Source organism: Triturus cristatus, chromosome 4_1 (assembly GCF_964204655.1).
Source record: "Triturus cristatus chromosome 4_1, aTriCri1.1, whole genome shotgun sequence".
In the NCBI taxonomy this organism is placed as follows: domain Eukaryota; kingdom Metazoa; phylum Chordata; class Amphibia; order Caudata; family Salamandridae; genus Triturus; species Triturus cristatus.
Genome location: NC_140585.1, coordinates 352,536,852 through 352,550,884, shown reverse-complemented (window position 1 = coordinate 352,550,884; position 14,033 = coordinate 352,536,852). Strand labels below are relative to the sequence as shown.

The 14,033-nt window shown below is 44.4% G+C and overlaps 1 protein-coding gene across 3 annotated transcripts in view; it reads left to right on the top strand.

Moving 5' to 3' along the window:
• The window catches only part of OVCH1 (ovochymase 1), a 1,142,331-nt gene that overhangs the window by 112,093 nt on the left and 1,016,205 nt on the right, over positions 1-14,033 (top strand). For all 3 annotated transcript variants that reach the window (XM_085652349.1, XM_085652348.1, XM_085652347.1), the window contains exon 4: positions 8,965-9,062. In XM_085652349.1, the coding sequence (XP_085508475.1) occupies positions 8,965-9,062 (98 nt within the window). The remainder of the gene's footprint in view (positions 1-8,964; positions 9,063-14,033) is intronic.

Genomic DNA, 14,033 nt, shown 5'->3' with positions numbered 1-14,033 from the left:
GAAATCCGCTGTTTTCCAGTTGAACGCCCTAGTGTAGACGGTGGAGGGTAGAATGCACTCTATTTAAGCTCATGAAAATTCACGCCATCTACAGCCCTTCCATATAACATAAGCATCTGGTTGAATGGAATATTACAGAAGATTGCTGGGTGAATGTCTGTAATAAAACTACTCAATATCCTTTGACAGTTTAAGAAAATGTTACTATCTAAACAACATTTTGTCAAAGTTTAAAAAAATCAAACATTAAAACAGTCTAGGTTTGGATGATGTATAAGGGTATACAGGTCTTGTTTCTCGATCTGTAGGGGATTAGGCCTCTAACTGTCTTTTGCTAGGTCATCATTGCATTCAGGAATTGGTTGGGCCACTTGTGAGAGCATAATTGAATAGATGCTTGTTCACTGATACATACAGAATGGGCCCCACAGAGTATGCTAACTGCACTCGCTTTTGGAGAATTAATATTTGGGTTTCATCCACTTGTTGCCATCTTACCAAGGATTTTTCAAGGATATAATGGATAATTTACAGCCATGTTTAAACATATGTAGATTACAAGTACCTCTGATGTAGATCCAATTAGTCCAAGCAAAGTGCTAATCAGGTGGACTGCATTACAAAATGTGTTTAACTTTGCATCGAACTTTATGTTGTACCTGTGGAGGTGATAGCTATACCTCTGGCTAGGGCTTTAAGTGCGCCAGCAGTTTTTAGGTCTCGCTTGAGCTAGCACATGCGCTGCTCTGTGAGACATTTAGTAAGTGGGTTTTCAAAGTGCTTCTACACGCTTTTTCTGGCCTCAAGCTTGCGGTTACGCACGCAGCCGCCATCTGCCTTTCTTTCATAGCTCATTAAGCCTTATATTGCGTGAATCATGCTCCTCCATGCCCTTGCTTTCTGCTCTCACTAACACCTCCCTTCTGCCCCTCCCTCCTCGTCAGCTTCATGGCAGCGCGTGAATCATGCTCCTCCACCCCCTTGCTCTCTGCTCTCTCCATTTGTGTTAGCCGAGATCACACTCACACTACACACATCGCAGAAATCTGACACGCAGCCGCCCTCCTCTGTAGCAACCCCCTTCCCTGCCTAGCCTTTCCTCATGAATGCCCCCCAAACACACAACCAGGCCCCCCTACCACACACACACAACCCGCCCCCTCTCCCGGCCACTCACTGCCTATCAGTCTCCTCTCAGCCAGGTCCCTCGCTGCTTTTCCTCCTCACTGCCCCGTTTGTTGCCTGGCCTCTTTTTACCGTCTTTTCTCCTCAAACGCAGCGCACCGTTCACGGGCTCCACCCTCGCAGCCCCCACATAACCAGCTCGGCCTGCCACCCTCGGAACCTGCCGTGCCCACAGCAAACGTACCTCTGACAGCTGTGCTCTTTACAGCATAGCACTTACGCCTCAGCCGGCACCCCGGCCCCTGCCCTCGTTCCTGCCCATTCCTCACAGCAGCCCCCCCCTGCTCTGTCATAGCCTGGCGCCTCTCATGCTGCCCCTTTAAAGGCTGCCTTCACAGCCTTCTTCACCGCTTGCCCTGCTCACTGGGTTTTCTTCTCACCGCCTACCTCCTTAAAGCCTGGCCTCATGCGCATAAGTAAAATGAAGTCAAAATTTGACAGTATAATTCAGATTTTCAAAGCGAAAAACCATAATTCCTAATTTTATATTCAACAAGAAGGTTCGGCAACGCAGACCGTGACCTGGTGTAGCCAAACAGTCACCAGACCGAATCCATGCAGGAAATCCATTATGACTTGGCTCCACTCAATGACTCCAACTAATACAACACATACCAGGATACCTGCTCCCCTCATCTGCAGCCTTCTTCCAGCTGCTATCCACTCTTTATCATCAAAGACACAACTGCACTCACTTCTACAAGGAGTGAAGAAATCTGACTGTCATATGGACTACAAGCAGGAACAGGCCATAAATTTAGCCTTGTCCGCTGTCAAGATTGCAAAGTTTACTGTTAAAACCTCATCACCTCCCTTAAACTCCTACCCCGCACCAGTTTCACCTGCACAGTGCATCTTCTTTAGTGTTTTAGCTGTTAGTAGCCCCCAAAATCAACTCCATCTCACACTGTCCAGCTCCCACACTTGTTCACATCCCCTTTATGTCCTCATCCTGCCTCATCTATCCCTATTCTTAAGACAGGTAGCCACTGAGGTCCCCAAATCAACCCAAACATCAAGCTCTTAGCCATCTCATCCAGAGTGCTTCCTTTCATTACCACTCTTTAAAACACTCACATCTCTGGTACTCATCGGGAATGTTTCAAAATCTGCAGCAGTCATTCCATAACAGCAGCTGCCTGCATATGACTTCTCACTTCAACAAAAACAAGCATTGGCATAGCCAATAGGTCTCGCATTTGGGACCTTATAAGTGTTTAGCCATGCAACAGTTGGTGTTGTTGCACCAAAGATATTCTGCTGCATAACTAAATACTTATAAGGTCCCAAAAGTGAGACCTATTGGCTATGCCAATGCTTGTTTTAAAGGGGGCCTCCAAACGGGTCTCTATCTGGCTCTGTTTTGTGCCCTGGAGTTCTTTTTTTTTTTTTTTTCCCCCCCGGACTGCAGTGACTGCAGGCACATATTGTGCGTGCTCACACTGCTCACTTCTCACTAGTGGAGAAGTTATGGCATGACGTCCTGCCCAGTGAGCCTTGTAGGGGGAAGCGAAATCCTTTAAAGAGTAATTTTCTCTCTGGATTTCCTTTCTCTTTTTTTGAAACTCGGGAGCAGCAACATTGTCGTAGTGTCACCAGGGCTTTAGGTGGACACTTTTCAATATTATATACAAGCCATAGTTGCTGCTTATTTATCTTGTGCAACTAACCACTATTGAGAAAGCCAATAGTCCTGACTTGTTGTAGGTGTGATGTTACTTGTATCATATATCTGGATGCAATGACAGAAACCGCAAAATACAAGTTGGGTGGCACATTCTGCTAAGCACAAATTTTTCGCTTACATGTCTTTAAGCCACGCCCCTAATTACATTGGCCACAGCCCTTTGAGAGACCCCACATTTTTTTTCATCCCACTTAAAGCCCTGCCTCTGGCTTAGCTTTGGTGGAATCCTTGTTGAAATAGATGATAACTAAAATAGAGTTATCTGCTTTAGTAACTTTATTTGTATCATCCTTTCATTTATTATTTGGTTTGTAACTGCAGTGAAGTCTCTTCTAATTATCTCACCAGAGTAAAATATATGGGGACATTACTTCCTAGAATGACAGTGGGTAAAAGTTCATATGTCACATCCTGCGATATAATTGGGAGGGGGGGAGTGGGGAGTCAAAGTCCAAGTAATGTCCCTTCCGCTACCCCTGAAATTTTGATGAATCAATGTCCATGACCCCTGCTCGTACCACTCGGTGGTGCTAGAACAATTTTCAGAGTGGCAGTGCTGCCAGTAGTGCGGTCACTGAAGTCATATGAATTGTTGCATAAAAAAAACAAGTGAAGCAATTGTGCCTGGCCTTTTCAGCAGGAGAGTGATAAGGGTTTTGTATGTAGCCGGAAGTGCATTTTGGAGCACTGGTGAGGTAGCGCATCATTTACAAATAACACATTTTCTGTCGAAATGGCCACGGGATTTGCAGCAACATGAAGTTTTACTGTTCAAACTATACAGCAGTCAAATGATGTTTCAGCTCAAATTTCTCATGTGTGCCTCATTTAAGTAGTGTCTCGATTTGTTTTAATCCTATTACAGTTTTGTTTACCATCACACGTCTAAATTACAAAAAAATGTGCTCCGTTCTTTCTGAATAACGGATATAGTTTGAAATATCTATAGTTCATTCACAGGTATTTAAATGTAAAAAAAATGGAATGGTGCATCCATGAAAGAATAGAACACATTTTCAAGACCATTCGTTATTCAAATCCAACTGTAAAATTGTGAAATCTAAATACTAAAACATCCAGCCAACGAAATTCAATAGAACTTAAATGAAACGCATCAGGGCTGTAAATAATGCACAAAAAATAAATATAAATACACACATATAAAATTGTACATAATATACAAAGACAGATATATATACTCATATTTAGCATTTTGTAACATTTTTCCTAAAGAAAACCAACAATACATTATAAACGAATACCATACTAACAACATAACTCAACTGAAGAAGGAAATCTCTCCGGTCCTTTGCAGTTGAAGGTTTGCCTTGACCCACCTCTTTTAAACCAGTACAGTTTAAGGAGGCTACGAGGGAGGAAAGAACAGAGGGCTATGACTGACCTATGCTACAAGAAGTTTAAATGGTGTCAGTAACAGGAGTAGGGAGGCTGCCAGATAAAATTCGCCCCAATTCAATCTAATCTGGCCCTCCATATCCTCGTAAAGCTCAATGGTTGAGATGACCATGGCAGGCTCTGAACCTTGTCACCAACCGGACCCAAAGATGTCAGCCGTAAGTGCAGCTGTGCAGGCGAAACCTAAAAATTATAACAAGCATTTGCAATGCAATAGGTCTCGCATTTTTGAAACTTTGACCTACTGGTATTGTAAATGACTGCCTTTTATTATTTCAGGTTTTAATCACATAAATAAAAGGCATTGTAATTTACTATGCCAATAGCTAAAATCTCGCAAATGCAAGACCTATTGCATTGCAAATGCGTGTTATAAAACTTATGCATGGCAGCTATTGTGAAGCCCATTTAGAAAGGAGAATGGGTTGTTGGTAAGATGTTTGAAAGCAGCAGGGCACTACTATTCGCAGTTGTAAAGCTCAAATACTCTAAAATAGTGATGCACTTTTGCCAGCATTCCTTTTTTGGGGAAAATTCGCTTTTTAAGTATAGCGAAAGTGTAACGCGTTTTTGTCTGACCGATCCACATCTAGCAGTGCTGAAGGGCTGTTTGTTAAACTGTTATTCAGTTTCCTAAAAAAGCAACTTGCTTGAGAGAAGAAACAGCAAGAAACTTAAAACATATACCCTCGCTATTCTTCAAGTTGCAAAAATGAAACTGCTGAGTCCTTGGTCTTGGGCGGTGGAGCGGACTCTGTGAGGGGCAATAGACCAGGTCGGACCAGCCTCCAGTAACATTCACATGCAAAGCCGCCCATGCGCCATGGAGAAGGAAACAAAAGTGGGTGGCAGCCATAATAAAGTGAAAGTGTGCCATGCATAAACAAACATGTGTCATGCATGCATTAAAAGGTGAATATCTGTATCCACCGGAATACGCGATCGCCATGGTGAAACAAAGCATGGCACCCATCTCCATAAAACATATGCGTGACAGCCCGTGAAGCAGGCGGTATGGTAAGAAAAAAAAAAAGGCGCGCTGCCATTGTGAATGTATAAGCGAGAGCCGTGCTGAAACATTAAACACGGTGCCTGGGGGGGCGGGATGGGAGTGATGGGCTGCGAGCCACAGGCACAATTGTTAAGTGTATGCCTGTGTTGAAGATAAAATGCTGTATGCCATCTGGGTAAAAACATTTTTTTTCAAAAGCATGCGCCTGTTAAAGATAAAGCACGGTGTGCGATTTGTAAGAAATGTTTTAGCTACACGATGGCCCCTCCTGTCATGCCGCTTCTTTTGTATGTTGGAAGTTGCCGCTAAAGTGAAAGTTATCGCGGCCGCTTTGATGTTCTCAGTGGCCGCGCGGCTCACTGAGAACATCAAAGCGGCCGCGAAATGTACATGCAGGCTTCCAAATGGTGCGCGCGCCTGGCGCACATGCACTTTAGTTGGCGGCCTGAAAGCACTAGTTTGCACTTCCAAAACCCCCGTTTACAAAAGCTCTCGCGAGAGCAGTGCTAAAGTGCTGGCTCAGGCGAGACCTAAAAACGAAGCATGACTCCAGTTACTGTGCCTTGGAAGCGATCTAAATTGGGCATAATTCACTTGAATAGTAGTATGTTCAAATATTAGTCCTTACATGAGTGGAGACAGAAAATTCATAAAAGTAATGCTCACAGGCTTTGAAGGGCTGTATTCGGAAATGAATTAATTGGATTCAAAAAGTGGGCAGATGCGTGATTTTTTTTTTTTTTTTTTTCGGGTTCGGAATCTTTAACCTGTAGGGCTGATTAAATAGAAATGTCTATTTAAAAATACATGTAAAAGTCTATGGAGGGGGTCTTTACAGGTTGAAGTAATTCAACACAATCCATGTCAGCTACTGTTATATTCTGAGGAGGGATGTAATGCTGCTGCCGTTGGTGATTTTTCTCTAAAGAGAATTGCCCATACCCATTCCACTTCTTGAAATGTACAATCTATCTCGTTACTTAGGAGTTGCCGAGTAGCCCATATGTGATAGATAATGACCGCGCTATGCTTCGCGGATGTCCTTCAACTGTGGTCGAATTTTGGGGATTACCTTCATTTGCTTCCAGAATACAAATGTTTACGGACACATTCAGTCATGCATACAATAGTGCAATGCCTTGTCTGTGTAGGCCGCCTGCAAACAGCATCAGGTTGATTCTCTGGGAAAAGCCTTTTCTCTGAGGGACTTGCTCTTGTACTTTAAATGTAAGAGGCATTGTTTTAAGGTCATTAGGCACAGTAAATGTATAATAAAAAAAGAGCGCATCTCTGTCTGAGATGGAAGCGTTGCAGCTGCAGCATTTTCTGTGCTGCCAGGGCCGGGAGGGCAGCAGACAAGGGCACAGCTTCCGAGTCTGGGTGTGTTCGCTACTTCCTCGCTTTCAGCCCCAGGGAGAAACTGGGACCTGCCGGGAGTCTCTGGGCCATGTGTGCTGGAGGCAGCCCATCCAAGAGTTACAGTAACCTGAATATTACTGGGGAGCTGCTTGAAGCGGCTGCCTCTTCCCGATAGCCATGCTGAAGCATCCTATACTTCCCCCTGCATGCCTTCTCCGCCACCTGAGCACACATTCACTGGGTACGACAGCACCAAGGGGAGTCTGGAATGGATGTGGTAGAAGGTGAAGACCGAGGGAGCGTGGTGACGGAATAGCCGAAACAGTCAGAGTAAGGCTGAAGAGGGTGGTGTTTGGTAGGCAGTGCGAGAACAGACACTGCAGGCAACCCGTGCAGGCAACCCGTGCAGCACTGGAGCACATGCCCTGAAAAGAGGAACAGGAAATACTATGCTACAGCCAATAGAAATGGAGGAAAAGTAGGTGACAAACACACGAACCAATGAAAAGCAAGGGTGGGATGTAAGCCTCTTAAGATTTATATTAAATACAATAGATTTCACAGCACCAGTGCTTTGCAGGCAAAACCTAATAAGGCCTGTCTCTTCGGACACTACCATGACGGACCTTTATAGCCTAACGAATGTATGCACTACTTTTAGGATCGTCTGCTTCTCTTCTAAATATGAGACTTATAAGATTTAGTTTAAGTAGAAGTATGTATTCCTTCGTCCAAGTCCTCCTGGAGCACAGCATATACACTGTGCGGGTCAAACCTGTCATTTGTTGTTTCCCAAGATGAAACATGGCCTCTTTGCCGAATAACAACCCCAACATTGATCTGTGGTTGAATCATCTTACAGTCCTCAAATGCTCGCTCTACATCATAGACTCTGCCAGATCCTTAGGTAATACATTAGACTAACACCTAAATATGCAGGCTCACATTAGTGCAGCCACCAAAGGAGCAAACTACCAACTGAGCATTCTGCGGAAACTTAAACCCTACCTGCCTCACAAAGATCTAAAACAAGCGGTCCAAGCCCTAGTATTACCCAGACTGGATTATGGTAGAGCCACATTGTGGCCTGCCTAGATACAAACTGGCCCCACTAAGAGCCTCCCTCAACGCAGCAGCAAGACTTGTCCTGGGAACCAAAAGAAAGGAGCACATCTCACCAGCCCTCAACCTTAAACTGGCTACCATATGAAGCAAGAATCCAACTGAAAATTGCTTGCATGACGCATAAAGCGTTACACTTAAACACCCCCAGTTACCTGGGCCAAAAGCCGGAAAAATCAGGGGGCAGCAGATCCTCACTGGACCTTCGCCTAATTTCCTCTACCGCCGCCTTCAAAAGAGAAACCAAATCTTATTTACTGACTAAGTTCTTACCCTAAGTCAATATATCTGTGACATTGAAAAGGTATAGATACCGAACTCTTATGTAGACTGTCCTTCCTAGTGCGGACTCTATTCAAGTCCAACCACTTTTACCCTATTTTTATTTTATGATATGTTCGGCCCTCACGCATATGTTTGCAAGTTGATCAGACCAATGGCTAATTGGTTTCTCTTCATGTAAAGCGCTCTGATACCCTCTAGGGTCACGTTCGTGCTATACAAAACTTTCTAAATAATATAAATAAATAAAATGGTCTGGGCAGGCTTTAAGTAGAGCCTACGTTCCAAAGCATGGAATGGGGAACATTTATAAGGATTACAATGAGGTGTAACTAGGAATCTAGACTCTACCTCAAAGGCATCACTTACTACCCAGCCATTCTTTTCTGATGAATTTTATAGAATGTTTAACCGGCGTTTTTATGTAGCCAAAGAGCCCACAGTAAATGCGCCAGCACACAGCTTCAAGGGCCTAGAAATGTTCTGCCATCCACGTGCATTTCACAGCTGTCACTCACAAGTGTCACTTCGCCACATGACATGTGAATCCAGTGTGCTGAACTGTGCAGTTTTCTTTTGAACTGTCGTGTTTTGGCATGGTGAGGTGTGTTAATACAGCCATCCTGGTGATTTCTTCTTCCAAAAGGATAGCCAAAGGAGGGGAGAAGAATTTAATTTACATGGCTTCTCCTCTAATGCGGATTTAAGGTGTAAAACACAACTTTCGTCTGCCTGCGTTTTATTAAATTTCAACATAGGATCTTGCTTGAATGTTTTTGTGATAATTCTTCTGTTTGACATTTTAGAAATACTCCATCCCCATCTTTGTTACTGCAATCATCTTTTGAATGTGCTTTTGACAGTGACCTTAGTTTTCTTTTTTGCTTTTCTCTTTGTCTAGGTGGCTTTAAAACTGAACAATCGATTCTTCTGTGGTGGCTCTATAGTACAGCCCAATTTAGTTGTGACTGCATCACACTGCCTGGCAGATCTGTCGCCGTAAGTAGATTTCTTCTCTAGATAGATTTACTATGATCACATTCACCCAGTTGTATTTCTTCCACATGCCGGTCAGGGGTGAGGGTTTAGGAGAGGTGCCTTTTTAGTTTGTTTGCATTGTGTCGACATATGTTGTAATTAGCAGTTTTGCAACACCTCATCCCTTCAACAGTTGTGATCGCCCTGAAATCTAAATAGCACTTCGATTTGTTAGGTGTCATTATGTGGTTCACTATTGTCAACCAGACTCCACCGAGTGTACGTTTTCATGCTGTCTGGTTTGCAGTTTTTTTCTCTGCTGCATCAAATCTGAGCTCAAACAGGTACCTTGAACTGGCCTCAAATGGCCTTGATGACCTTAAATTGTTCATGAATACTGAATGGGAATAAGTAGCTAGGTGGAATTGTGGTTGCAAATTTAAGAATGCCGCTGAAAATAAACCTGTTCCTTGATCCAACAGGGTCTTATTGGTATTACTGTATCGACTGGATAATGAATGGGTGCATACATTGGGACACACCACCAAGACGATACTAAGCCACATGTGATGCTTTGTTTTAATTAAAGATGTACAGCCTTTACAGTGACTCCTACTTTGTAATTGGCACGTTCAGCTTGTAAGATGTCACTTCCTCCATAACACAACATGCGTATTAAACCTGATACTTGGGGTATTGTTTGCCTAAACCTTTTGCTTTTACCCTTCTGGTTTTGGCTGATTCTCTTTTCGTGGCCTTAAGACTCCTGGCACTTTCCCACTGTTATTCTGTGTGAAAGCGCATGCTCTTCCTACACATGCTAGGATTGGTTGAGGTGCTGTACCTGTGAGTGCCCTATAAAGAGGTATACCATATACCCAGGGCAGGTACTGTACTTGCTACCAGTAGGACGCAGCACTAATTGTGCCACCGACAACAATAGCCTTTCAAACACATCTCAAGGATGCCATGTAGGCCTGTGTGTGCGCACATGGACTTATGCTCAGCTTGGCCTGTCTAAACCACTGGCCAATCCTTCGTGTTCCTTTCACTACCACTAGAGCACCCCCCTAGGGTAAGCCCTGAGGGGTGAAGCAAATTGTAGGTGAAAGGTAGGGCAGGTGCATGTGTGTTCCCTGCCCAGGTGGTGAAGAATACCCATGTGTTTTCACTACTTATAAGGTTTGCTCTTCCTATAGGTTAACATGGGGGAATGGCTAACTTGACTTTAGGCTGTAGTGGTGGCTTACAGTGGAGCAGCTTCGTGTTCTTTTCTGTCATTGGATTCACAAAGACCAATCCTCCCTTATGTAAGCTATTAATGGCAAAGCCATGTTTACCAATTATACTTCTAAAAAGTAGCCATTTCTCAGCGCTAAACTCTTTTGTGTGCCTATTAGCTTGACTCCAATCCACACTGGAGGCTGCGAGAGCTCATCTGTGCCTTCCCCAGAGACCGACCTAAACATTGGGAATGCAAGTGGAACTGCAGACAACTGGCATTTGAGGGACTGTGCTCAATAGATTGTGGGGAGAAGTTTTGACACTTGACCTCTAGGAAGCCATATCATGGCCCCACTAAAGATTAAGACCTGCAATCCAAGGCCTTGTGGCAGACAGGGCTGAAATTTAGGGGAGACATATGCGGCTCTGCAGTGCACAAGGAGGAGACTACCATTGGAAGGGACTGTGCACCCTGCCTGAATAATGGCTGGCCAGGGCCGACTACCTGCTGATGTGTGGCACCCTGAAGTGTGCTCTCCAAGGGCTTGTTGTCTTACCCCCTGTTCTTTGTGGCGGTCTCAGGGTCATCGAAGACCTCCCATGAGGGACCTAAACCATCTACGTGTTTCACCTGGACAGCTGTGCCCTTACAAGCGCCTACTCAGTCTTTGGGATCCTTACTGCAGCGCAGGGTGACCGCAGAAGTAAGTATTGTCTTGGGACTGGATTCCCTTGTGTGGAGCTCCCAGTCTGTGCCTGCTTCTGTGGACCCTGCATCATGGGGCATCAGCATGCACAAGTGTCTTGGTGGTGAGCGGATTCACTGGTTGCGGGACCCAGTGTGATCGTGCCACATCTCTCTCATGCGACATGCTGACTGCATGCTCATTGTGTGCAGTGTCCAATTCACAGGTTGTAAAACTTGGAGGGCGCATCCATGGTAATGCTGCATTCTACCTTGTGTGGTACTACTGACCTTGTGAGTGTATGTGGAACCGGATTGTTTGGTGCGACTTGGATCATCGTGCACATCGGATCGGGGTGCCTCATTCCCGGGAGGTGCAGTGAATCAGACTGTGGATTGATTGGAACCAGATCCTCTGGTGTGACTCTGATAATCGTGCACCAGACTTTGTGCATCATTTCCATAGAGGTACGGCAAGCATAACTTTTTGTTCATTGTAGCCTAGTGTGACTTGATTCAATGTGCACCAGACGTTGTATATCACTTCCCATGGAGTGCGAGACAACTGCACCCCACCTCACCCCCATTCACAGAGTGGTCCGTCTTGCCCTCCGTGTGGTGAACCCAACTGTCTTCTCACTTGGCCTGACGACTTCATGTTGCCAGGTAGTTTTTCTGAGAGTGATCAGAAGGTCAAGAGACTGCATGACCCCTCCCCCACCCCCCCCCCGTGATTCGCAAAACTGGTTTGGTGCCCGAAGGTGAATTGAGGGGCCTCTTGATTGATCTGGGACAACCTCTAGCCTGTTTCTGCTTTGCATAAAGTTGGTGAACTTTGAGAGTGTTGGGCAGCCCCCATTTCTCGACTGTTGCCTGGTTACCCAGATAGTGACTCTATCCTTCTCCAGGTGCCCCTGAATAAGTGTGATCCCGGCCTTAAACTGGCATAGTAAGGGGTGCTTTGACTCGGACCTGTGGGCAGAGTAGAGGATGAGGTAACAGAGGTGAGGGAGGGATTGACCCACGGGGCTCGCATTCATATTCTCAACTGACCTACCGGATATCATTTGCACTATGTTATGGTGCCAAGTGCGTGTGTGTATGCAATTATGCTTCATACAGACTTGCCGATATCCTTTGCACTGCGTTACGATGCTGTGAGTGTGGTGCATGAGAACAGCCTTCTAACAGTTGTAATGGGTAGCGATGTTTTACTTGGTTGTTTCATTACCTAATAAATACTCCATTTTCACATTGGCTTGACCAGTGCAGGCTTGGCCTACAGTGCTGCTGAAGTGTTATAAATTCCAGTGTGTACCCTTTCCTGATAATCGTTTTCACCCAGGGTCCACCCTAGAAATGTGTGGATTTGAATTGTTTTCTAGGGTGGATCCAGTTCTGACAACGTTTCGCACCACATAAGGGTGTGGGGTGAAAAAGGATTCTTCCCAGGTGTGCGTACTACTGATGTCATTTTAACACTGTTGGGCCTAGTACTGCTAGTAAATATTTCCAATTGTGATTTATGCCCAGAAACACATGATGTTCATGTTAATGTGCGTTGAATGCAATCTTTACTTACATACACCATGTGTGAAGTCTTTTATGAAGCGAAGTATATTTGTGTTTTGAGTACTATGCCAAAGATATACATATTACCTCTGTGATAAGCCTGATGACTCTGTGCTAAGCTACCACAGGGTGAGCTCAATTTATACAGTGAGTGTCACCGAAAGTTCCCTCTAATTTATTTCCTCTGTGTGGCAGCTCAAGATCTGAGTGCTGCAACCAAGGCTTTGTGCACCAAGCATCTGATCATGCATTTGAATGCTGCGCTCCACAATATAAATCTGTGACAATCACCACTACAAACCTTTAACAAAGAGTGTGAAACGGGTGCATTACACACTCAGTGCTATTTAATAAGGTCTTGAGACAGTTTTGCAATGCAGATAGCACCCTCATAACATGAATTGTTTACTCTTGTAGCAACTACACCCCATGTTTTGAAAAGGACAGGACACACAAGGTACTACCATTACAAGTATTTACTAAACACCAGGGTTGATGAAAGCAGTGAAAGAATGAGTTATTGAGCTTGAACCAGGATTCAGGCTGGACCAATTGAAATATGCTAACATGTTCCCAGTGTAATTCGCCAACACTGGAACACATTGAGCAGGGACCACAGGTTGTCTGAACAGGAATCTACAGGCAGTGAAGGGGCTTTATTATTTACAGTTTAAGTTGGCCCAAAACAAAGGCTTCATTTAAAGGACCACCAGCCCTACTTTTGTTTTAAGAATGATGCTGGACAGGAGCCACCTGGAGCCTAATACCTAGATTCCAACGCAATGGAGGTTAAACAAAGGCACACAAGCGTAACTTTACAAGTAAAGTACTTAAAAAAACATTTGAGGCTGGTTTTGACTGTTTTTCCCTTCCTATATAAGCTACATACATGTGCTTTAAGAAGGTAGGTATCTGTTAAGAGTGCATAACTGGGTGAAACCAAGTATGGATTTAAAATGTAACCGTAATGGGGCTGTCTGTAGTTATAAAAATGTATTACTAGACAAAGGAATACTTTTTAGCAGCAGTATACAGCAAATTGAGAAAGAAAATCAGGTTCTAAACACATGCCTTGCACTTTGCAAGAGGCTCGTTCATACTGGTTACACTGTGCTAACTTGGGATTGCCAATTATGTACTTCAAGTAATAAAGGATGTGTCAAAAGTAGTAACCCACTGAGCTAACTACAAATTACAATTTGTGCTTGGCATGCTAACCTATGTGCTTTACAGGAGATGCATTAACCCTCTATGCAGCATTGAGTCAAAACTGGAACTAGTCAAAACCCATATCTCCATCGACTGCATTAACCAGCAGAATTATCTGAACTTCACTATTAACCCCTAAGAATTCCTGGGCACACAAAGATCTCTGCAGAGGGTGTATTAACCCCATAAGATATTTTAAATTGCAGCCTTTGCAATCAAGGGAGTAACGGTGGCCCCCCGAGCTGATAGTCTGGGGATGGGCATAATTCTCTTTCTGCACTCCCGATGACCAGTGGTGCCCA